Genomic DNA, 27,011 nt, shown 5'->3' with positions numbered 1-27,011 from the left:
AGGGAATGACATACCGAGAAACTGCGGATTAAAAATCTTATTTTTTTCCAACATTGTAAATTAAGTGCCAAATCACAACCTTCCGTATATGGCTGGCCATTTCGTACAAGAACGTTGTCCTGAAAATGAAATAAATCGACCTTCTTTACGCATCTCCACAAACAGATACTATATTTTTAGTCTTATCAGCATATTGATTTTGTGGACTTGTTATCCATACCTATTTGCTTAACCACAAAAATCCCAGACTTGCAGTCCTCGAATTGCTTTAGCAAAATGCTTTTGATGAGCATAAATGAAGAAGGATAATATGCTGAGTGCATTTTTATTTAATGCGGAGATGGAGAATCATCATCATCACCATCACCGTCACGATCCATGGGCAGATAGCCCGTAGCAGTCCACTGCACGTTTCGTAATTTCCACGTTCCTGTGTCTTGTGCCAATATGCTCAAGTAGTGCCACATCCGTCTGGCACCAATCTCTTCTCATGTCATCATCAAGCCATTCTCTCTTAGGTCTTGATGAAGGACGGAGGTGGATTCATTATTACACAGAATTATAATTTTTTTATCATTATTATTGCTTACCTTAGGAAAGTCCTCACTAAGCCGAATGACTCTTTTCAAGATGGTCCTGTCCGGTTTGATGGATATTAATCCCGATTGAGTTCATTTGCAGATAATGTTGTGTTCATTGCCATGTACGGCCAATACACGTTACATTGCATGTTTCCTTTTTAAATCCTTTATATTAAGTTCACTTGCTTGCGCGCTTACGACCGTGCAAATCTTTCGGTCGTTTTTTAACCCACTTCTTGTGATCCAATCGAGCTGACATTTTGCACACAGACTCGTTGTGCGTGACAATTTATTTTCATGAAATTTTTTTCCCAAAATTTTCCACTTTTTAGGAAAAAAAAATTATATTTAATTACCAATTGCTTAATGGTAGCAGGCAATCATCTGACCCATAGGTGGCAGCCATCTCAAGCCAGAGGACGAGAGGACTCTAGCCGCCCGTTTCAAAGACCAATGTGGGCTGGGTTGTGGCCCATTGAACACGTACTGTAATTTATTGTCTTGCTCTTTGTAAGAAACCGATGCCACGCATATAAAGGATTTATAGTGAAAAACTTTGTTTTTACGGGTTAATTTTTTTAGCTATAGGAGGCGAACGATACAAAAAAAAGGTGCAGAACGACACAAACGGCATACAGAAATCTGCCCGAGTCGAGTATCGAACCCAGACCCTTTTTGCCGTGAGCCACAAGTGTTACCATTGCGACACCCTGCCACAAATGGTCCACAAGGAAGCATAAAGTAATTTTTACATCTGTTGATGATGCCTGCTTTTATCTAAATTGTGTGTGCGGGTTAATATTGGTTGGCTAGAGAATATTAGTATTCTTGGAGAGTAGTGCATAGCGCTTCCAGCGGTGGTCTGTACGTATGTTGTAGATCTGTCTGAATCAAGGATAAATACTTTTTAATATATATTGTAATAGTCCGCTATTTGTGTTGTGTGTGCAGGTTAATATCGGTTGGCTAGTGAATATTAGTATGCTTAGAGAGTACTGCATAGCACTTCCAGCGGTTGTCTGTTTTTACATTGTACTTCTTGTCTAGTACCAGGGTTTGCTGGTTGGCCTCATTTTTTGCCACGATCTGTCCCAGCTCCCCCCCCCCCCCCTCAGATAATAAATTGCATGTACTTTATCAACAAGCCTGCCTTGCTTTGAGAAGACATTAAGCCTGCTATCTTACCCGATTCCTTGTGGACGTTTTTTTTTCCTTCTTACCAATAGTAGGTCATCATCATGTGTTGTGTCATGACATCATTTGCCAAGAAATATTTCCTGAAGCGAGCAAACTCCCACGGTGCGAGGTGGGTCAGGACTATTGCGTAAAAAAGTTGCGTGCAGCCTAACATATCTGTGGAAATGAACAAGGGGTGAGGCGTGGAGGGAATTAGACATGCAGGGCGAGAGAGATGGCGTTGCATTGTGTCGGGGTGCGGGTGGCTTCCAGATGGACGTGGTTTGTTCGACGCCACTTTATCAATCGACCGCTGGATGAAAGCTTCCCCCACACCCTGTCAGTGATGGGGGCTGCTTGACTATACTTCACCACGCTGGCCAAACCAGGTTGGTGAACGAGGGGGGAGGATGCAGATGAATACTGCACGAGTAAAAAACAAATCATCACATTCGTCTTCAACACTGTCGTATAACAGAGAAGAAAACATAGTTGTCCAATGGTTCAGGAAATGGGCCTTCTTCAGGGCAGCAAAGAGAGGACAGCAAGGTTGACCGGCTTTACAATTGAGAACGTGCACATTACACCGTGGGTCTCTGAGAAGACACGGGGACATTCAAGTAAGTTGACAAGCGAATGACTTTTGAATTGACACACTACGCTCCTGGAGCGTGGATTTGCACAGCGCCCAAATGCAACGACATCCCAAGACGCTGCCGGAAACAGTGGGCACAAGAAACGTGTGCCCGTACATCGACGTCGAGTATCGAACGACACCCTTGGAGAGCCAATGCGTGGACATATAGACCAATCTGAAGTAAAGTAAAGTAATCGCATCTGATTGTAGAACTGCGTCACGCAGGGAGTAAAACACAAATTACTAGTGCAGTGCCTCGCCGTCGTTTTGAAGATGGATATTGGGCACAGTATTTCGAGTGAACCTCTGGACTCTGTGGGCATTGAGTGTTTACACTGCTCACAGACCCCACCTTGTCATATCACTGGCATGTTAACATAAAGCAGGTTCAGGGACATTCTCACGCTTCAACCATTTAAACAGATAAAAACGGAAACTACTATAACTGTTTTTATTTGACCAGGTAAGGCCCACTGAGCTACATAGCTCTTTTTCAGAAGCGATCTGGCTATTACAAATGAGAGCTCAACAAAGTGGCTTATCATCATGTGGACATTCCTAGCAGCCAAATACTCATGAGTGCACGCTGATTCTAATGTGGAGTGAAACAAATCCACGCGACCACGGGGAGAGAGACACACAAACTCCAAATACACAGGCCTCAGGGTCGGGATCGAACCCACGACCTATTGCATTCCAGGCAAGGCAGTTAACATCTGGACACCACGGCACCCCAAAAGGGTAAAAGGTACAGCCCTGCAATTGCTTGCTCACTCCACTGCTGGCGGAAGGGCCGCCACTAGAGAGAGGGAATGAAGAGGCCCTCTCGAGGGGATTTTGGCTGACTCGTCTATCCTGGACGGACGTTTTTACAAGAGGTTAGGAGTAACCACGTTTCACCCCACTCCATGCGACCTAGCGAGTCACTGTGGTGTGCCCATTTATTCTGCTGGGTTGACGGAGGGAGTGGTGAATAGGGGGCGGGGGGGGGGGGGTTCAGAAACATGCACCATTATTTGACCGCCCAGTTGGGAGGTCGAATTGAACGGATGACCTCTGGATTTCAAATCCAGTGTGTTAACCATTACACCACGGCTACATCGCCGATCAGCATAAATAGATACGTTCATTTGTAAACGTCCATTTTTAGTTAACTGTAAATCACAGTAACATTGTGACTTGGGCTCCTTTAAAAATACACACACGGAGTGACCTGATTAAAATATCCTGCAGACTGACAGTTTGTTAAAAACAGCCATACTTGAACCTTGCTATGAAGGACAGAATGAGAATAACATATAACAACGGACGGCTCGCGAGCACACTCGATGGTACATTTTCGGTCCAAATTTATCGCTCCGTTGCTTTCCAAAGTTGGGAAATTTAGCATTTCATTCGGAACGGCTGAGTGTTCGGACAGCAAAATGGGCAGCAGTAAAAATCCTTCATGGAGAAATACTTTCCGTGCGTACACGTGGCAGAGTTATTGTTAGGTCACTCGCTCGCTGCTGCTGCTGCTACTGACGCAAACCACTTGGCTGAAGACTGTGATCACTTCAACATGCGGTGGTAACGATTTCTCTTCGTGCCCTTTGCATTGCACTGCCAATTCAGAGAGCGTGCAGGCTACTCGAGTGCGCACGTATTGATGGCAATTATGCAGGGAAGCGTGATTTTAAGCGGACGGACGGGCGGGCGCACGTCTGCAAGTCTGAGGGCCCGTCTGATGAGGAGTACGACATACATACAGTCCCGCTATACTCGAAGTATGGGCCAGTATTGTAGTTTGCAGTGACATGACGTTTTCCTTTTCTGAGTGGGTTGCAGCTCTGTGTAAATTAGGGTGTAAGAGGGCACTTGCACCTGGTTCTTTGACAGCTCAATCAGGGTTTTTTGAAGCTACATAGTTGGCTTCTGGATAGATGTATTATTTCTAATATATGCATTTTAAGAAATGTAATATATTCTGTCAGTCAGTCTGACATGTCGCGGCATTGGAGTCCTGTATTTTGTTGTCGTACGGAGTTTAGTGAGGGATCAGTCTGATCGGAAAGAACCAAGGACCTCGGCATTGATGATGAGCTATGCATGACGAGGGACCTTTGACCAAAGTGGAAAAAAACATGACCGTACATTCTCACCATTTCCTAAATGTTGTGCTTTGAGAGTTGAAAATAGTTTTTGCGATATTCACAAAATAACGCGTCACAAATTTAGTCTTTTTGGGGGGACCTTCTACGGATAAATCTTAGTTGCGACTGTATTTTATGATGAAATGTCAACGCTCAGTATACCTTTAGCTTTGACATCGGTCTCCCGTCCCATTGCGATCACTGTCAAAACAAGGTTCTCCTATCTCAGTAATGGTAGTCCATAAAATAACTTTGAGGTCCTCATTTAGATGGCCATTCTTTACACCAGAGACCCATTTGTGATTCCCCTGTCTTTGCATCCCCAAATAAACAATACACTCGAATGGAGCATATGTCTCACAGAATGTGCATTTAGCAATAATCTGTAGCCATCTCTGGCATCACCGGTATCCCTGTGTGGATGTTAGGTGGCTCCAAAGCATTTATCTATCGCTGGAAAGATTTTCAATCTGGTCTTGACAGTCAAATGTTAATGAACAGACACATGCAGCCGTATTGTAAATCCACTGCTGGATGAAGGCTTCCTCACACTGCGTGTTGCGGGGGTTATTTCACCATACTCTACGAGTCAATGTGGCTGTGTGAAGTTGGGGGAAATTAATGTGGGGCCATATGGAGTACAGTACAACATTGGATTTTTCTGCACTATCCGCACCCTATAAGAACCCGTTCACGCATGGCGGTCGTCCATCCGCGCACTATCCAGGCTCAACCCCTCTTAGCTCCTGAGATGTGACAAAAATTGGGTGCATTCCTGGTGATTCATCATGGGACATCCTTTGCCAGTACCAAAATATGATAATCGTTTTTTCCCCTTTTTTCTGGCAACAAAACAGGTGTTAAGATGTTAAAACACCAGTTTTCAGTTTGGTGTTTTAAAATCTTAACACCTGTTTTGTTGCCAGAAAAAGGGGAAAAACTTATTATCATACTTTGGTGATTCGTTTAGACTAATGGTAATAAAACAATTGAATGTCGGTAGACAGAAAAGCCTCACTGAGTCTCAGCACGGCGATGGCCAGTTTGACCTACTCCACTCATCGGTGTTTGTCTTCGTGCGAGAGGAGTGTGGAGTATCTGGAGAACACCCATCACACATACGGTGTGGGGGGGTGTGTGAGTGGGATGCTGCTGCTACGGCACACGGGACTTGCAATCCAGGCGCACACCTTTCACCTCTTTACGCAACAAGGGGGACAACACTCCAAAGGTCCACGCAGCTGGATGGATTCACGATGACATTTCAGAGTTTTTTGACAAGCATCAACAGCTCTGGTCAATCCCCCCCCCACTCAAGCCAGCGTCACCAGTCATTGGCTGCCGCTCCGTTGCTATTCTTGACCATCGTCGTCCGTCAGATCGACGAATCTCCGGCCCAAGCCCACTTACTTTTCTTCATATGTTGGAGATCGTGCATATGCGCGTTCTCTAATGCACGCGTTCCTCTCTCTTGTCTCTCATTGTAATTCCACGCGTGCATGTTTCCTCGTCACATTATAACAACGCGAAAACGTAAGTCAGCATTTGTGGTTGAATGTTAATAATCTGTTTTTGCAAAATAACGCCGTGTATAAAACATTGGGCAAGTCTTGGGCATTTGCAAACGGGACGTGAGAGAGATGCGTAGTGCTTATGCCATTGACTTAAATTGGAGATTTAAAAAAAATCAATCTGACAATTGTGCTCGGCACAGACGCACACTGCCCCGCACACATCACTCATGTTGATTGGTCAACGGGCGCCGCAAGAAACCAAATTTCACTCGTGTCAGTCATTGGCTTCGTTCTTGGATAAATATCTTTTCGTTGGTTCACGAATGTGCGCGGTCTAATACGGGAGCTTGGAAATTACGAGGTGCACTGTGGAGCTCTTGGACAAGGGTGAAGGATGGTTGTAGATCATCGGCTACTGTATAGAAATGTGTGCACCACTTTATTGATTTTTATTTGGGGAGATGAGCCTTATTGCTAACACCTTGCAAAGGGAATATCCTAATCTCGTAATGCCACTCTCCACCTTCGCTCGCTCGCTCACTCTATCCTCTGCCACTATTCAATTTGGCGACTTTGATTTATAATCCTGAGGACAATTAGTTATTCAACACTGCAGTCTATAGACCATTGCCAGAGTCCATCTGTTCACCTTAATGCCGTGAAGGTTTTTTTTTTCTCTCGACAGCTGCCAGTGTGTGAGCAAAGCCCGCTATTTTTTTTGTTCAATACAAGTTATAATTGCTCGCCTAAGCAGTTAGTGAAGGAAGAGAGCAACCTTGGGTCTTATCACATGTTGTTCAGAATGATGTCCGACGTTTTACTTCACGTGCTCGGAGCTTCTTCATTTGAGTTCTTGAAGAAGCTCCGATCACGGTGAGCGAAATGTCGGATATATTTTAGCCGGCACGGAAACACATCGGAGAGGTATAGCGCATAAAACTGCGAAAACCTACGCTTGTGCTCTAGTCAGCTGAAAATGTGTGTTGGCCAAAAAAGAGAATTACACAAAATAAATGTAAATAATCTCATTCAGCATTTGTTTATTATGGCCTTCTTATTAATCCAGATTAAAATATTGCACTGTCAACACTATTCTATTGAGGCCGAGGCCATACATTATTCCATTATAAATATAAAGCTTAAATTAGTTATTTGGCAGTGGAGAAATGTTGGTGATGCACGGTCGTGCTTGTGTGAAACATTTGCTCAACATTTAAATAGCCGGCGCTTGCAAAGCCTCAATTATATAGTAAGCCTCGCTGTGCGAAGAAACACAACACACAACTTTTCTCACATCTTCCACAACCCCCTCGCCCGCAACCAACTCTGCCACCGCCCCCCACACAAAGCATCGCATAGGGCCCATGAGATGTGTCGAAATGCCAGCGGTGACAACGGTAGCAGCTGCTTGGAACACGTGCTACGGACAACACATGCTTGGTCACGTGGGTCCCTCCGCACTGCTCATAGAAAGGGGGCTGCCTGTATCCCTGGTTGAAGCGGTGGGCTCACTCGTGGCCGAGATGAGCGTGGGGCTTGCACGCTGATCTTCGGTCGAGTGCCTCCAGAGTTTTTTAATATTCTTCTCCCGTAGTGCAAAGGCGAATATTATTCACCTCTGCTCTGGCTCCGGGGTAAGTCACACGCAGCGTATATGTTGTCGGATGGTCGTAGAATTTCACTTTTATTTCATATCAGGGGAGCCGGTGGATGGATAAAGTAAGATAGTGAATGGTGCGGCAAAGCAATGTATGAGTGGGTTAGGAAATAACGAGTACACTTATTGAATTTATATTGAATGCATGTTTTTATGTTCAACTTTGTTCGCACCGCACGTAGCGAACCGTATTAATCGGAGGTGCAAACTTATGAGTTTATATTTGAGATCAATATCTTTTTAAAAAAATATGATTTTTCTTACTTTTGTGGATGTTGAATTGTGAAATAGCTAATGCACAGCTTCATGTGGACTAGAATAAGCAAAGTTATTTTTCGAAGTTCACATGTTCCTATCGCTTACAGGCTAAATATATGTTATACTTTGGATCCAATGTAAATAATCTTAGTCTTGTCCAATTTAAAAAAAAAAATTCAACAATCGCTGGTTGAATTTCCCAAATCTGATTATTATTTATTATTGATGGGGCAGGGGACAGGGGTACATATGCATTTGTAATGTCATCCAATACCCACCTCGTTGTGTATAGGGCACATCTTCAACATTGTTGTTTGTGGTTTGGCAGGAACCCAGCACTAACAAACAAGACGAGGCATACATGTGGGTGCTTGTTACCAAATTGCATTTCAAAGTAGCTGTCTGGTAGCAGAGGGGCATTCTAAACCGGGAGGGGGGCTTTTTGTTGTCCGTCTCGGCTCGCACACACTCCGCGATCGTGGTCTCTCTCCAGGACGTTGCCGTTCTTCGTCTGAGTTGTGGGCAGGATTTCTGGGAAGTTTGCTTTGTCGGGCCAACTCGGACGTCTGTGGCCTACGACAGGCTCACTGTGAGATATTGATCCCCCCGCCGCCCGTGGAACGGTGGCGCAGTGGTTAGCGCGCCGTGCTATAAACCCAGCAATCTTGAGTTTTGTTCCCGGCCACATTGGCTGACATTTGTTTGCGTATCACATCTGGACCTGGTTGAAATGGTTCTAGGTATCATAGCCCCCGCACCCCCCCTGCTCCATACCATTACTACTTCACTGATCCACACTGAACAGGGTGGTGAAGTATGGCCAACAACCCGCACGACAGACACTGTGCGGCCTTTATTTGTAAATTCAACTTGTAATTTAACCCAAGACGCTGCCTGCATGTGTTGTTCTCCATCTCCTGGTCAAATAAAAAAATAAATCTAAATCTGCTAATTCAGTTTAAGGCGCCAAGGCATTGGCCAACTAAAATAAACCTCCGAATCATTTCCACCAAAAAATGTTTGGCAGCCGCCCTGCTTGGCAATAATTGGTCTCGTGAAGGTCAGCATTGCTCGTTCTGTAGCTGCTGGCCCATGAGGTTTGCCACGTTGCCGTCGTTTTTGTTTATTTGCTTTAAGGAACAACAACAACAACAAAGTACATGGGGCTATTTGCTGGGGGAGGGGGGAGGTGTAGCAATGTTTTTTCAGGCGGAATGTTTTGGATAAACTGTTGAAATGTGCAGGTTTTTTAAAAATATCTATTTTATCTATGTGTGCGCAAGTGTTATCTTTCCTGACATCGTGCAATGCACCCTATGCTGTCTTTCCAGGTGTACATCATCAGTGTCTCGTGGTCAGACGGAAGTTCGCAGGCCATCTTCAGGCGCTACAGCAAGTTCTTTGACCTCCAGGTACACCGAGCATTGACGGACGATCAGCTCAAGTTTTTACCCGCAGTCGTTTCTCTGCGGCCCTTTTTTATGCGCTGGGCCTATATAAGGAATTGACGGTCTTTGAAACTGTTTAAAATCCAAATCCAATTGGCGTCCTGAAATAAATGTCTGGATAAGCGCCCCTTAGCTTGACAAAAGGAGTGAAGCGTTAGGCTCCCTCCCCGTTCGACAAGAATACCATTATGAAGCATTTTTTTTGCATTTCATCACGCGCGAGAATTCTACCCGTGCAATGCCTTATGTCTTCGTCTGTCTTGTTCAATGCGAGCAACTTGAGTTATATTTATATGGTCATATGCAATGTTTGTCACGCACTCATGCTCTCTGGTAAAAAGTAATAATAATTTAACAACGCAGCAAGTATATCCATTTGACATGTGGCATATAAACTCATGCACATTTGACATTTTGCGAGCAGTTTTAGATCTCTTTATTTTTTTATTGGAAACACGCATTCTGCAAGCACGGCTTACGCCTCGAAACGCATGGCCCGCTTCTCGGCTGTCGATCCATTTATCACACGGCCTGGCTCGGAGGCAACCGCACGTGTCTCTGAGAGCAAGGGTTAGCAGCTCAAGGCTTGTCTCTTTAAACCCCAATCCCAGCTCCCGGCGCGGCTGCTGTGCGGGAGGAAGGGCGTGATAGAGGGCAACCACTCCTCATTAGGTCGGCTGTCCCGTATGCTTAGGGGAGCTGAACGGGTCTCTTGCCGTGTCTCGCTAGAGAATGCCATCGGGTGCTGCTGGTACAGGCCTGCAATCGCTCGCTCACCCCACTGCTGGTCGAAGGGTCTTCACTGGAGGGAGCTCTACGGAGCCCCTGTAAAGGGCATTTAGGCCTACTCTTCCGCACTGGCAAGACGATCTTGCAAGAGCTGGGAGTACCCGACACGTAACCCCACCGCACGTGACCTGCCAATCGACTAACCGTGCTGAATCCATTCACACTGCCGCTGGGGGGGGGGGGGGGGTATTCAAGAAACGTGCGCCACTGTTTCAACTCCCGTGCCGAGAGACGGATGCGGCAGACTTATGGATTGCAAGGGCAGTGTTCTGAGCGTTACAGCTCGACAGAAACCCTGGTGTGGGTGCCCTTTGGACTTAGACTCGCACGGTAAGTAATATTCCCTAATATCCGAAGAGCTGTAGCAAACAACGTGATGTGCATTGTAGTGGACCTACCGCCCAGCCCATATTGCGAATACAGTTGTGGGGGGGGGGACCCCTCCCTCCATAAAGACTACCCAAGAGAGCAGAAAATATTTGTTTTTAAGGCTAAGCTGCTCTTTATGTGCAACTCCTCTAATGTAACCGTTCTAGGAAATGGGGAAATGTGCCTTTAATAGAAAGATTGTTCATCAAAATAAACTGACGTGTGCGAGACGCCGCCGGGGGAAATAAATGCTCTGCGATTGCAGTCGTTTTAAATCTGTGAATTAGAATTATAATCCTTGTCTTTGCCCACAATCTGATGGCATGGCTCTCTTGGCCATGTATTAGGCTGTGGTCATGCACAGAGAGGCTTCACGAATTTAAATCGTATTGTTTTTGTATTTTAGGTTTAATAGGGCCCTCTAAGATGAGAGAACGTTGCTTTTCATTACACTTATTAGGCACTGGACATAATCGGGTTAGTGGATATGTCTATGGAGCCATTCATCCAGAAGTGGGTTGACACTTTTTTTAGCTTTGCATGAGCATACAAAATCTGTACTTTGTGTGTCTGCAATACGGACTGGGCCATTCTGAGCTAGTGTTTGTCAGACTTGTGCAGTTCACCATCAAATTATGTGGCTTTTTCACTTCTTAAGCTGCGAGCGGTTAAAACAATCGGCTTCATAAGGTGTGCAAGGCTGAATTTGCATACGTATAAAAACAACGATGGGAAATCGCGATCGTGCGGATCGTGGCACCCTTTTTTAGAGGTTTGGTTTCTTTCCTTTAACCATGTGAGAACTCAAGAGACCGGGATTTGCCACGGTGACCTGGGGCACTATTCTGTTGGAGAGGGGGGGGCGGAGATGATTGCTGAGCATAATCCCAATTGGGTAAAATAATGTTGTGAGGAATGGAGTTGAGAATCACCGGCCTGGTCCTACTCGATTCACTGCACATGTCACGGTCTTCCTCGCCGACAGCGGGCAGTGGGCGACAGCCGACAGACAGCCTGCGCCCTGAACTTTAATTCTCTTATCAAGTCTGGCGCCGTGATGATTTGCAGCTCCTGCGCCGGTTGTTAACGCGGGCCACTTGGCAGTTGGTTGCCCAACGACCCAGACCCGTTCGCAACAACCGTAATGAAGTGCGCGCTATCAAAAAAAAAGTCGACGCCCCGCTCTCTATTTACTCGGCGATTAAACGCGCCGAGAAGGGCGAATCACGCGGGGGGACCCATGTGGTTATGGCAGCCCCCTTTGCAGAGGTCGCAAACGGGTTTTGATTCCTTACCCGTACCCGTACCCGGGCGCACCAGGGTCTCAAATGGGTACCCGTACCCAGCCGGGTACGGATACCCGTTCCCTACCCGTACCCTACCCGAAATGAGTGACAAACGGTTACTCACCAGTGACTCACGGCCTACCCGTACCCGTACCCGGCCGCACCAGGGTCGCAAACGGGTACCCGTACCCGTACCTGGCCGGGTACGGGTAGCCGGGTATCGGGTAGGGTACGGGTATCGGGTACCCGGTTGCGACCTCTGCCCCTTTGTGGCTTGTGCCACCGCTGCCGCTCAGCTGTTGCCGTCTGGGGGTCTGCTTTCGGGGGGGGGGGGCGGGGGGCGGGCAGCGATGATCTGCAGCAGCTGCCCAGTGTAGATTCGACCACGATTTGTCTGTGCCAAGGGGAGCGGTGTCAAGTGTCTTGTTTTACATTTAGGGGAGGGCAGGCTAAACAGACGGGCAGATGGCTGTTTGTGTTATTGTTATCTTCGCGCAGAAACAAAAGTAGGGCCAGATAAGTTTCACAGCCAGGGCGACATTTGATCACACTCAGACTTTTGCCGTTGGAAACATGTTCGTTGCCGGAAAGGGTGAATCTGAATTTTTTTTTTCGTCATTGAAAAAAACAACAACGAAGTTTACGTCTTCTCATGAGGCGGTGAAGCTTTTGGGTGGCTCAGAAATCATGGCGCTGAGCTTGGCACCGACGAACCGCGCACCCCGACCAAAATCAATGCCTTCGGGGTGATTTGGTCACCCGGTACTCCTATCGAGCCCAGACTTGTATAAGAACGGAACACAGTTATCTGGAGGGACTGTCTGGAGAACCCTCCAGTGGAAGACCCTTCCGCCAGCAGTGGCTTGAGTGAGCACAACTGCAGTTCTGCACCTTTGCCAGCGCCGTTGCAGCAAAGTCTAGTAATTACAAGTTGCCTTATCACTCTAGACGGGCAACACTTATACAAGGAAACCCTAGCTCAACAAGGACTGCACCTTGGCCTCTGAATCATCTAGGGGATAGGAGGTCAGATGGGTGAAATATTTAATGTTCAGCTTGGTCTTTCTCGTAGAGCATTGTCAGATATTTAGTCGCTTGATTTACGGCTCAGCGTTTGTTTCCTAACAGGCTTCCACAAACATTGCACTGCAAACTTTCTCAAATGGGTTGACCTATTTTTAATGGACATTTGTGATTTGCAGCAGGTTAAAGATATCCAATGAAATGGGTGTGGGGGAAGGGGCAGCTTTGATTTTTTTATGGTATATAAAACATGAAATGCTCTTGTGAAAAAGAAAAAAGGGCATTTTAACGAAGTGATTGCTTTAAAAAATTTTAACAAACACACATCTCATGCATTTCACGACCTTTAAAGCTCCTTCATCTGTGTTTTGGACGGATAGGTTCTGTTGCTGTTGAAAATACTTTTTTTTTGCGAAATTCACGGGCAGCTATGAGCAGTTAGTAGAGCCATGAAGGCTACTAGAAAGTGATGATGCATTCTGGCAGTCCTAGTCGATATATTTGTCATTGCCTTGTCACCTCTTAAATCAGTGATTCTCATGAGTTAGCGAGCAAGAATTATATTCTGCTTGTGCTATCTGCTCGTGCCTTAAATTGCATATGTAATACTCGTTCAGCTTATCTTTGTACATTTCACATTTTTCTGTGCTGGGTGCGGTTAATGTAAAGGGAAAGCTGCACACTGCATGTCATAGGTCGCAACCGGGTACCCGATACCTGTACCCTACCCGTACCCGGCCGGGTACGGGTACGGGTACCCGTTTGCGACTCTGGTGCGGCCGGGTACGGGTAGACCGTGAGTCACTGGTGAGTCACCGTTTGTCACTCATTTCCCAACGTCTTGTCTCTTCTCACAATTCAAGTTCCTAGAATCAACCCACCCGCGCCTGCAACATGGCTTCATCCCAGAGGTCGCAATCAGGTACCCGATACCCGTACCCTTGCCGTACCCGGCCGGGTACGGGTAGGGTACGGGTACGGCCGGGTACGGGTACCCGTTTGCGACCCTGGTGCGGCCGGGTACGGGTAAGGAATCAAAACCCGTTTGCGACCTCTGCTGCACGTTAATCAAGACGGTGGGTGAAGCGCTTTACGCATTTTGGAATATTTGTCCCACGAGTCTATGACTTTGCTCACGGGCCTTTGACAATCCACTGCCGGATGAAGGCACCTCCACGTCGTCTCGCTCATTGGGGTTGGTTGACCATACTTCACCACTTTGGTCAGTGCGGGTTGGTGAGGGGGGTGCCCAGCAATGGTTCCTATACCCAGTCACCACTGGCGGTAGCAAGGGCCAGCGGTTTCACTAAGGTCGCCCGGCTCATGGTGGAGTGAGTACGCTAACCACTGCGCCACCGCTCAACCACAAAATTGTTCCCTTTGTCATGATGCACCTCGTGCATATTAACAAAAAAACGATTCCATCTTGGTCGACTTGTAATGGGAAATTGGGATTGTTATTTGGTCGCTTTGAATGTAATTGCTTTTTACACTATATTACCGGAAGCACTGTTCTATGTTTACACTTTATACCCCTCTGTTTATTGTTTATTGTTGAGGAACGCTTCATTTCATTCAGAAGTTTTACGATGTTGTTTTGACCGTTCAGTTTGCCGTTCTGCTTTGCGACCCAGGGACTCCCTTGAAAAGCAGACATATGGTCTCTGTGAACTCTCACCTGGTTTCAATTTGTTTTGAAGTCCTCACAAACTTCCAGAATTTGTGGCCGGTTGGGTGAGAAGAGAGAGCGCTGCACATCACACATTGTAGCCCACCAGAGGTATTGCTTGAAAAAAAACACAACGAGGAGTATAAGCCATCTGCAGTTCTGCACAGTGGTTATAGCAACGGTTCATGCACGGTGCAATTAACTGGCATCCTGAGTTTGATTCTTAGCCAGGGAAAACGTCAAATAGTGGGTGATATCTGAACCGGTCCTGGGCCAACCCCCTCTACACCAACCCGGATTAACCATCCGGCAGTGGTTTAACATTTAAAAATTTCACGAGACATCACACCATTGAGCTGCTGTTTGTGTGTACAAGCTCGGCAATATATTCTGAGCACACATTTGTCAGACATGTTGCAGTTCACTGTTCATTTCACCAGCGTTCTCACTTAATTGGCTGCACTCAGTTAAACGACGCGAGTAAGGAGAGAAGCCAACATGCTGGCCACGAAACTGAAATAATACCTTTGGCTCTATCAGCCACTACAACAGATGACACAAGTTTTGAGCAAGAGAGAGAGTTAAAAAAAATCTTCTTTCCATTTTCGTTCCTCAAGGACCTCTGTGAAATCTGCGAAAAGCAGCAGAAAATATCTCTCGCACGTCCTTTAGTTTATCAACAGAATCGTTCACAGACTCTTAACTGGGCCTCGTGGTGAGAAGCTGGCAGCGTGGGGGGGGGGACAGGAGGGCATGTGGCCATGATTGCTCCCAGATGGATGGTTTTACTCCCCACCTGAAGCTGCTTTCCGGATGTCGAGCTAAATTTAGCACAATCCCCAACTCCACGTGGCATCAGTGTGTGTGTGTGTGGCTAGCTGGAGGGTCGGCGGGTGGTGGTGGTGGTAGTGGTGGCGGTGATGGAGGTGGCGGTGGGGTGGTTGCTTTTCTTCTCGATGTTATTTGTTATTTTTCACTCTTCGCCTTCTGCTCTGAACGTGAATGTGGCACGACGGGAGAGCTGTCCGTGGGGGCCTTGACTTTGATCTCAAACCCAGGTCCTAGAGCTCCTAAGGCTGAGGCCTTCATCTCTGGACTCGTCACACTCTTGACTTCAGAATGGTTTTCAAGCAAATATAAGCAGAAGTCTGTTCTGCGTCTCCACGTATATAAATATGAATGTTTCCTAGTCCCACCAGCCGATCTCGAGTTGTCACCTGGTTAAACAAGCTAATGTTGAAAACTTTCAAATACTGTATTTCTAAATCAATATTAACCCAGCAGAATTTGTTATCCAAGCGAGGTCTGGACCGGTTTCCATCTTCTGGGAGTTTCTATACAGGGACGTTTGGGCGTATTCTTGACCACAGCACAGCGCTGCCACATCCACTGCCCACTGCGATGCACGTTGACCTGATCGTGCTTTTGAAAACTCTGGTTCGTGATTCCTTAGTTTGATTGCTTCACAAACCCTGCGATCGCCAACTATGAAATCGGTCAATCTTGCCTCCCTTTCTTTCTGTTCTGAAGAAGGGTTATGTTCTCAAACATCAGCCTACCCGCCACCCCCTCCGTTTCACCTGTCCATACTCACCAGCTTGGTGAAGTATGGTCAAAGAACTGCTCATGTTCAACGAAGTTGTAGAGGATGCCTACACGTAATAGTGAATTCCCACACAGCCGTAAATGGTAGTCATCATTATTATTTCGATTGAAAGCTTTCGTGACTGCAGGGATTCATCTTCTTGGTTCTTTCGGTAAAGTCACGTAGAAGGGAAATAATAAAATAATACAAATAAAACATAATAAAATACAATTCTCACGACGTTTCGGCCACAACGCAAGCAGCTGTTGTGGCCGAAACGTCGTGAGAATTGTATTTTATTATGTCAGCATTCATCTAACTTAGCAATAATAATAATAATGATCTTCTTGGTTATTTCGGTAAAGTCACGTAGAAGGGAAATAATAAAATAATAATAAAAATACAATTCTCACGACGTTTCGGCCACAACGCAACAGCCGTTGTGGCCGAAACGTCGTGAGAATTGTATTTTATTATGTTTACATTTTATTATTTTATTATTTCCCTTCTACGTGACTTTACCGAAATAACCAAGAAGATCATTATTATTATTGCTAAGTTAGATGAATGCCGAGTGCAGTCTCCCCACTGCTTGTTGTTGCTTTACAGGCACCTTTTCGTAGAGGCTCGCACTAATGAAAAGCTTGATTCACGTTCACTGCAGAGATTTTCCTCATCGTGCACCGAGACGTAATTCTTCCTCCCCCTGCGCTTCACGACGACCCCACTCTGATCCGTTGCCTCTCGAGGCATTTCCAGTGCAACATTCGCAACGTCGCACGTCAATACTGTCCTGTGTACGGACATGATCGTCAAGGAGCATGAACCCATCACGCCAACTCCGGTCGTCCTCTCATCTCTTTGGAACTGCTTTTTGTGTTTAGTTTCTTGTCCTTCACCCACATCAACGATTATCACGGTTTGCTACGTATTGTGTGAAAGAAGTTCAACACACAGCCGCGTGTAGTAGAGTGCTGTGCTGCACATGTTCGTGCTAGCAGACATCGCAAGTGGACTTTGTCCGCTTTAAGTTTCAGAAAAACACAAAGACGTCTAAAAAGCACTCGGCCTTTGTGCATTATGCAAAAGCCACCAATAGTTCCTGAAGAACTGCATTATGGTCCTCTGTTGTCTTAGGTCACCATCAACATACATTTTAGTGAATGTAACCTACTGACTGGCAAGGCTGAGTGATATGTAAATGTTTGTGGTGTTGTTTGAAACTTGCGGGTTCTTTTTATCATTGTTTGCGTTCTACCAGCGTTAAAATTGGAATCCACGGGAGGTGAGTTATGTGGTTCGCTGATGATGGGGATCATACATTTTCAAAAGCAGTCACTGACTCGCAACAACTTGCAATCATAAGTGACAGAGTTAATTTCGGGTAAAATCAATAAAAACGGGGTATGCCGTTAGCATAAAAATGAGATGTGATAGAGTAAATCTGAGATCAGATTTAGAATCAGCACCCTGAAATTAGTCTAAAACAGCTGCAAAAGTCCAGGCCAGAAAAAAATGTTTTTTTTTGTTGACCAGTGTTATCTACACAATTTTGCAATGTGGATAGGGGCTTTAATCCAGCAGTGGATTGACAGGAGCTAAATGATAATACTTGTGTATGTTTTACTAATCATAGGTTATGTATATGTACGCTAAATTATAGCTCTCCATCCTTTGTAAAATGTAATTAGTGTTTACATGTCAAACAGGCATATATATGTATTGAATGCGCATGGGTGGGTGCGTATCGTGTAATTGTAATGGAAGCCATGTGAAACGAGGAATGTCTGGGGAAAACCCAACCTCCTGAAACAATGTCAACATCCAGAAGAAGGGAAAGTCACTCATGATACACGCTTGAAACCTGGGCGCGTGAAAGTACAAACTCTATTTACAATATATGCAAAATATGTTACAATGATATGCCAGTGTAGCATTAGCATATCATTTACGGTGCAATGAGAGTATGATAATTGGTTCTTTACCCTTCTATCTGGCAACAAAACTGACACCTTTTTGCAAGGAGTCATGTTTGCATAGACCGCAATACCTGCAGTCATAAATACAAACAAAAGACATAACTCTGATAATGTGCACTGTCCTTGAAGTTGATTGGTCCACACCCGAGACAGCTTTCCTTCGAGCCTAGTCTCATATGGGTTGGACCAGATGACGTGGTCAATTGTTCGCCTTTTGGCGTCATCTGGTCCAACCCATATGAGACTAGGCTCGAAGGAAAGCTGTCTCGGGTGTGGACCAATCAACTTCAAGGACAGTGCACATTATCAGAGTTATGTCTTTTGTTTGTATTTATGACTGCAGGTATTGCGGTCTATGCAAACATGACTCCTTGCAAAAAGGTGTCAGTTTTGTTGCCAGATAGAAGGGTAAAGAACCAATTATCATATTTTTACTGGCAAATGAGGTCCCCATAGTGGTGCAATGAGAGCTTTTGAAAGTTGCCTAATAAGTGCAAATTAGAACTTTAAATATTTAGGCTAATGGGATGAATCAAAGTACGCAAACAATGCAAAATATTCATAATTTTTATGCGTTCATGATATATGCATTGACAACCGTCGGTTATTAATGATGCATGAAAACCATGCTACCTCTAGATTCACGGGACAGACAAACCTGTAACAAACACAAAACAGAGATGGTGAGAAACAATACGAAATGAGGCGGTAACAACCTCCCCAAATATAGATCTTTAGTTCATCTCTGGTGGATTAAGCGAACAATTGACCACGCTTCCTTAATTAAGCCCCACCCGCTCGCCCCCCCCCCATTCACAACTTATTGCTACCACACCTCACTGGCAATTCACAGCCATCAACGTGCTTCTCCACCGAGCGGACCGAGTGGTTTGTCGCGCGGGCTTCAGAAGTTTGGCGGCGTCGTCGGCTGCCCGAGGAGGGTTTTTCGCAAACGCCCGCCACCGGCTCCCGACGACGCAGCAAACGGGACGAGGATAGTGGCAAGAGCCCCTCCTCCCCCTTATTTGTATGCCTCGCGCCGCAACGCCGCGTTGACATTTGGAGCATATAGCGCCGGCAATGCAAGCATGATGGATTACACGCGGTTCAATAAACGCTCAGGGGCCTGTATTAAAAGCTCAATCTTGTACCTTGGAGTCACTTTCTAATGAAATGGGGGAGGGCATGGCCGGTTTATATTTATATGTTACTCATGACGGCTATCGGCCAAAACGCTGACTTTTCCCCTCGTCCTGCTCGCTGGACGCTTTCGATATAGCAATCACCCACGCTATGTTTACTGATGCTATGTTGTATGTATTAATAATGTATGTGCTCTAATGTAGTCGTGTAATTATTCACGCAATACTGCAGACCCCCTCCCCTTCCCCTGGCGGTGTGATGAAGGGAAGTTCTACAAATCAGGCAACCTGACAGTCGCAATTTCAAAATCATCCTCAATATATACGTGTGTGGTGGTGTCATATTGAAGGTAATTACGTATAGATTTGAAAAATGCGGCGGCTTAATTGTAGAATGTGTCAGTGGTTTGACACGCATAACAACTAAATGCACCATCACCTCCCAGATTGGATTTTTTTGTTTAAGTCCATTTGCCTGAGTACGTCCCACACCGGCGTATTTAGAGGATTTCCCCCTTATCAACAAAAGCGTCCCCCGTGGAAGAGTAGGCCAAATATTCCCTCTGGAGGGGCACCCGAGAGTTCCCTCTGGTGGAGGTCCTTTCCGCCAGCAGTGGAGCGAGAAAGCAATTGCAGGGTTGCACCTCTACCCTTTACCGGCAATTATTAAACGTCGGCAGACATCTGATAAACCAAAAAAAGATTTGCAAAACATTACAAAGGGGAACCATACTCTTTGGTTATTTTGGTAAATTCACGTAAGTAGAAAAGTTAAAATAAAATAAAAAATAATAATATATCACGACGTTTTGATCGCAACACAAGCGGTCGTCCTCAGGCGGAAAAAATCAAGACACAAAGGGGAAGATCCAGCTCTTGTTGATTTTTTTTTTTCTTGCCTTTCACAGATGCAGCTGTTGGACAAGTTTCCAGTGGAGGGAGGGCAGAGAGACCCCAAGCTGAGGACAATCCCCTTCTTGCCAGGTGGGTCCAATATGAATTTCACCACAGACCCATGTGGCCACGCGGCTTTCCAGAGTAGTCACGAAAGATGGGTCCAACTTTCTCTATTGCCAAGGCGTTTTTGTTTGTTTGTAGAAACAGCAGCGGAATATTACAAAGGGCTTCATCGTTATAAATCTTTACCGAGGACAACATCACTGGAATATTTTTCAGGTTGGTCCTGCTGAGACTTTAGGCAGCTAGTGACACCAAATCACTGTGCGCGCTTGCAGAAGTGATTCGGTGAATCGTAACGATTCATGGATTCGGTGAATTTTTATCGTCTCGTTTCTGTTGTTTCTCAGTTGGCTGCATTTCGCTTGTTCAGTTTTGTTAATTCCTCGCGCCTCAATTGAACCTGCGCATTTGCATACACTTTTTTTCATGAATTGCAAATATTGGTTTGGTGCACCCGCAGTCCGATGGATGTGCGTTGGACTTCTTTCACACCATACGTAGCCAACCGTGCTAATCGGAGGTGCGACGGGCGTACAGCGGTTGTAAAGATCGACGAAGCGATGCAGTGTGACGTTCCAATCAGGGTTCTTCTTCAGACAATTCCTCCTCGGGTACTTGTTTGCAACTGGGAGGAAACCGGAGTTCTGTTTGAGAAACCCATGTGCTCGAGGAGAAGTGTGATAAGTATGAGGAGACGTAAGATGAGGAGTAAGAGAGAGAGAAGTATGAGAAGTAAGAATTATTTTATTATATTTTTTTATTTTTATTATTTCCCTTCTACGTGACTTTACCGAAAGAACCAAGAAGAAGAAGCTCAACCCCGTAGATTGGTCACTCGTCTTGTGGCTTGCGTGCTTTGTGCAAGAGGCGACTCGCTGTGAGTGGATGCTTCAATGTATTGCCGACCACCAAATCAAATCTAGAAGGACCACCAAAAGCACCGTGAATATTCCCATCCTCGCCGGGTCTTAGACGCTGCGCGGTATTGAGCCCGGCTTGGCACGGACGTGACGAACGCGTCGACTCGTCGAATCTCAAGTTCACGGTTGTGATGCTCAATCGAGCATTGCTTTTGTTTGTGTTACAGTTGACGTGCTGTGGATCATATGTATTGTATATAACGAGTTCACTGCATTCCTCTGGCCACTAGAGACTGCGACGTTCACCGCAGTAAAAAAACAAAGTGTTGTTTGTATCATGGGTGGGAAAAACCCGATTTTTCCAGCGGCAGGCATCGGGTTTTTTCTTTAATACAATTAAACCCGATTTCGGGGAGTTAAAACCTGGTTTAATGAATACGAAACTCTGATCCGAGGCTTAGGCTGCTTCCTCGTCGGTGCTGCTATTGTATTCGGGGGGGGGGGGGGGGGGGGGGGCCGTCGGGCACGGGGTAGTCGTAGAATGCGGGCAGGTTGATCTTGATGAACACGAGCTTCTCCACAATTGTGGGCGCCAATGAGTTCCTTAGCTTGGAATGGATTAAGCCCATCGTTGAGAAGTGCGGTTCTGCAATTAGAACCAATTAAACCGGATTTCTCCCAATCTCAGATGATCGGGTTTAATATAAAGACAATTAAACCCGATTGTAAAAAACCCGACTGTGCCAACCTTGGTTTGTATCAATTCGCGACTCAGAATCGCGACAATTTCGTTGGCTCCTCATGGGGGAGAGAATAGTTAGAGTGCTATCCGTAGCCACTTGGATTGAAGACTGCGAGTAAAAATACATCAGGGGTTCAGATGACCAGATGGCAGCACAACAGCGTCTTCTTGAATCTACCTGTGCAGACTTTAGAGCGTTACCCTATGTGTGCTTGGGTTTTCTGTGGGGACTTGGGCTTCTTCCCACATGAAGCCAAATGTGGAGAACTGGAATTGTCCAAATATCCCAAAGCATGGCACTCTTGAAAAAGAGTCTTGAGTCTGAGCATGGCTTTCGTGGATAAAGGACATGGTTATTATTATTATTAAATATATAACGGCTTGCTTCCATTCCTGTAGTGATTCATGAGGCTTTCGGTGAAATACACAATTTTTAAAACATCCCAATACATTACAGATTTTAAGTGGCCTACCACAGCTCTTTTGGGAGCAGGGATTGGAAACCTAAGCTGGTAATGCCACCAATGGTATGTGCCTACTTGAATGAGATTGTGCGAGGCACCTGCGCAAATAAAAGCCACCTTTGCTCGTAAGCACCGCTGAGACTCTAACATTTGGGCTACGATTTGGTCTACAAAGCTGCACATGGTGCTATTTAGCACATATCCATCTTGTGAGGTATATAAACCCCATACTGCGGGTGGTGGGGCAGTAGTTGGCTCGCTGCGTTGTGAACTCAATGACCAAAGTTCAATTCCTGGCCACGGCTAACACCAGGGGCGAATGATGTCTGAACCGCGGCCCCGGTCTCACCCACCGGCCTTGACAAGTCCTTCGTACTGGCCAGCGACGTTCAGTATTCCAAACGTTCCTCATCGTCCATCTGGCTTTGGGAGGTCTTCATACAGCAGTAGAGTGTATGTATGTATGTTGAACTTCTTTCATGCCGTACATCGCCAACCGTGATAATCGGAGGTGCGGGGGAAAGGCAACGAACTAAACACAAAAAGCAGTTAAGAAGAAATGAGTTTTCAATCTGGAATTAAAAGTGCATAGCTCCCAGTGGCTTCCTAATATCGGAAGGCAGAACGTTCCAGACGGCCGCATAAGCGCATCCGAAAGCGCGCGATGCGGTGACGGTCTTTGTTCGACGGCCTGCCGAAATCCGCTGCTGCGATGATGACCCGGAGTTTGCATGATGGTTTATGTTCCTTCAAAAAGGCCTGTAGATAAAATAAAACGAAATACTTGATATGCCGCAGTGGTTATTGCAATTGCGCTACGAACCTGGTGACCGGAGTTAAATCCCAGCAACGGCTGACATCAGTGGCGTGTGAAGTCTGAAACCGGTTTTGGGACGCCCATGTTACCAACCCTCACTGACTAGCACAGTGGAGTCTGACCAAGCAACCCATATGACCGGCACGGCCGTGGGGAGGCCTTAATCCAGCAGCAGATAGGCGAAAGGGATGTAAATGATTAATTATTTTCGATACTGTACTCTGTAATAGTCTCTGTACCCTATTGATTTTGTAAGTGGCTTTTCCTAAAAAAAATGCTACCGGAAATGAGAGAATAATCAATATCAACACATGCAATATCACAATAGACTTTATCATGCACGCTAGAGTCAACATTGATATTTTTGGGGGGTTTCATTCCACTGCTACTGTGCAATATATCGCAAAGTACAAATTGTATTACAGAAGTAGAGCGAGACCTTGTGGAGCGGTTTGGTGGTCAAAGCTGTACACATACAACAATTCGATGCCGCAGTTGCAATTATCTTTTCTCTTAGATTCAAATAAACAATGATCGCTCCGCGCCATACACGCTCAAATTGCACTTCCAGATGTATACGATGGGGGCGGGCGGGTGGGTGGAAAACAAATTATTACCCTTCCAGAGATTTCATACGGTTTGTTTGCAGACCTTATGAAATCATTTTATTGCTCGTGCCAGTCGGCGCTGGCTGTTTCAGAACCCGCTTTACTCCCATTCTTTCCGCCGACAGCAAGCCATAAAGGCTATTGGTCTGGGGGTAACAGTGTCAATAGAGATTTACCGATAAGTACACAGTTATTACATTTGACAAAGGGGGGGGGGGCGGTGGGCGGGCAATCTCTCCACTACCTCTCTCTTTTCAGATGGGCCCTTCACATATTAATTTGGCATACCTGCCTTGATCAGAGCCAAAAAGGCTGTCGGGATTTTGGCAAGGGCTGACATCTCTTTGAGATGAGACAAATGAGTGTTCTGCTTCCAAGTTCAACCCCCCTGGTGTGTGGTTACTCCTGCACCCAAACATTGCCCGTGGCTTGAGCCTCACTGAAACTCTATTTACTCAGATGGTTCTGGGGCACGATATTAAAGCTTCTGTTTGTGGATATAAATGCTCAGTGGATAATCTGGGGCAATTTTTTGTTTGTTTGTTGTGATTAATGCCTTTAAGATGCCCGCAGTATCAAAGCGAAGGAATAAACTGTCTTTTTAAGTCTGCGTGAGACAAAAGTCTTAGAACCTTTGTTGAACACTTAAAACATAAGGCTTGAGCTTGCACGATAATTTATTTTGGCAAAGTGCACCATTGTGGATGACTGTTCATGTTTACAATCGTCTGATGGTGGCGCTTGGGGCGGTTGGGGGTTGGCGATGTTTTGAGTGGATAGCTCTTGGCTGATCATAATGTTGATGAGGATATAACAATACAATTATTTTTAGACATTTCCTGATCCACTGCTGGATGAAGGCTTCAACATGTCACGTGGGTCTTGGGGCTTATTTGACCATACTTCACCACGCTGGTCAGTTTGTGTTGCTGAAACAAGGGCGGTGGTGGTGGGCGGGGGGGGTATGGAGGCCCAGGACTGCTTGAGGTATCACTTGCTACTGATTTTAGCTTGGGACAGGAATTGAACTTTGGTGTCACTGGGGTTTATAGCACGGTGTGCTGATCACTGTGCCAACACCCCTCGGTCTAATGTTTAAGGCATTCAATATCTCATCGTGTCAGATGTCAAACTTATTCAGTTCCAAGCCGAACAACTTGAAACATAATCTCAAGGAGATCATCTTCATGACGTTTCAACACAACCATGCGTAATCTCCATGGCATGCTATGAACATGAATTCGTACTCGGGGTGTAATGATGCAATGTTTACAATCGATTAGAATTGATTCTTGTGCTAGCGAGATATGATATACGTGTATTGAATTGTAAATGTAATAATAATTGTGTTTTTCCTTCATATACATTCTGTCTTTATTTATTTAACTAAAAAAAAGGAATTTATTTTTGAGTTGAATCGTAGCAATAAACATCCCAAGGGGACACATTCTGTACAGAACTAGTAAATTAAATATATATCTGCATAGCTGTTTGTCAATCATTTTCTGGATCAAGTCCTCCCCATGCAGTATTGGTCATATGGGTCATACTTCCCCACGCTGGTGCAGAGGAGTAGGACCGGTTTAAGTTCTCCCTCGCCACTGACTATTAACCGCAGCTAGGAATCGAACCTCAGTCGCCAGGTTCATATCGTGCATTGCGTCCACCACTGCGCCATCATGCCACCCAACAGATCTTGCAGGTACCAATAATTTTGCCTTATTATCGAAGTCAACAAAAGGTTTTTTTTGGAGGGGGGCGGGGGCGGGGTGGTGAGGGAAATAACAGCGGGCATTTTTTTACGTATCAGGAGGTATTTCAGGAGAAGCAAAGCGCCAGGAATTTTAGAGCAACTTGCTAGCTAGCCGAGCAGAGGGGTGAGCGGACACTGAACGGGGGCGCGTTTGGCCGGCTCCTGCGCAAGTGCTCAAAAAAAGCTGTCGTTGACAAACAAACCAAAAAATAGACATCGTTTTTCCTTCGCCGGAATGGCGAAACTTTATATCGGTCTCTTGGTTCCGTCTCGCTCGGAAGGGTCTTGAGCCTTTTCTGGGCAACTTGTGCACCGGGGGCCCTCAAAGCCAGCTCCCCCCGGCGGGTTGGTGGTTTATTAGGCGGCACATTCATGTTAATCATTTGGACGTCTATTGTTATATACATATTGAGGTGGACATTTCCTCCAGTTCTTAAATTGCGAGGCTTCAGGCCCTCACTGAATTTAAAGTATGGATTTTCTTTTTTTCAATTACAAAAGCTTATTAATGTTGGGGCGGTAGAGAAGGTTGGTACCCGTTCTGTTTTTTTTAAATGAATGAGGTTATTATCTACATCCTTGATGTATTGCAGTTTTATCTCTCCCTGTGCCAGGAAGCTTTCACAGTTATGGCCTATCGTGCTGCTGTGCATATGCGCGAGTCTCATCCGGCCTCTCGCAATGCACGGACGGTGTAACATTTTAATGGCGATAATTTAAAACAATTCCAACGAGGATGGTGTTGCGAAAGTGTCGTGTGCCTCACAGTGGGCTGCTGGATAGTTCACTTAATTCCATATTTGCAAAGCTTTCGTCATTATCAGCTTTTATTATTCACTGCTGGATGAAGGCCTCCCTCACGATTGCTTTCGTCATCCCTCGCGAATGCAACATTCCATCCACCTCCTCCGCAAGGTCTGATCCGATTGCTCCATCTCCGGGGTGGTTGTCCTTCTTGAGCATTATCTTTCATTTGCCTGCCACTCTACTGCCAGTTTGAACCATCAGCCAGCATGCTTTTTTGCAACTTGTCGTGCCCAAACCCGCCTACTTTCTTAACAGTCAATATGTTGTTTCCTGCCAGAGCCCACTGACTTTTATTAACACTTTATGATGTCCCTAACGTGTGTTTGTTCTCTGGTCAATGTGCCCATCTGTCTGTCTCAACTTTTATAAAGGGGGGTGTGGTGGTGACTCAGGGGTTCCCACACTGCTTTTCGAATTGGACCACCTGAGTTTGATCCCTAGCCACGTTTAACATTCGCGGCGAACACGATATCTGATTTAGTTCATCGGTCGCCTCCTTTCACCAACTCGTGCTAAGAAAGGCAATAGTGAAGTATGTTCTAACAACTCCCATGACTGAAAAATAACGTACTTTATCCCCATCAGCATTATCATCATCACAATCCATGATTTGTCCACTGTTGGATGAAGTCTTTGCCAAGCTGTCACGATCAGTAAACGTTAATAAACATGCTAAATGGCACAATTTGTAACAAAAAAAATTCATGAAAGTGAGATTTTTTGGGAAATTGTTACAATGGTTAAACTAGGACCAT

General features: G+C 45.7%; 1 protein-coding gene across 1 annotated transcript in view; it reads left to right on the top strand.

Moving 5' to 3' along the window:
• Window positions 1-27,011, top strand: part of SH3PXD2A (SH3 and PX domains 2A) — a 115,295-nt gene that overhangs the window by 8,420 nt on the left and 79,864 nt on the right. Inside the window, 2 exon segments of the mRNA XM_061556481.1 lie at window positions 9,287-9,367; window positions 20,154-20,229. Of these exon segments, the coding sequence (XP_061412465.1) occupies window positions 9,287-9,367; window positions 20,154-20,229 (157 nt within the window).

The sequence above is a fragment of the Lethenteron reissneri genome, chromosome 22, assembly GCF_015708825.2.
Source record: "Lethenteron reissneri isolate LAM-NWPU_2019-01 chromosome 22, ASM1570882v1, whole genome shotgun sequence".
Lineage (NCBI taxonomy): Eukaryota > Metazoa > Chordata > Hyperoartia > Petromyzontiformes > Petromyzontidae > Lethenteron > Lethenteron reissneri.
The sequence above is the reverse complement of the archived record's forward strand: the minus strand, read 5'-3'. Positions and strand labels throughout refer to the sequence as shown.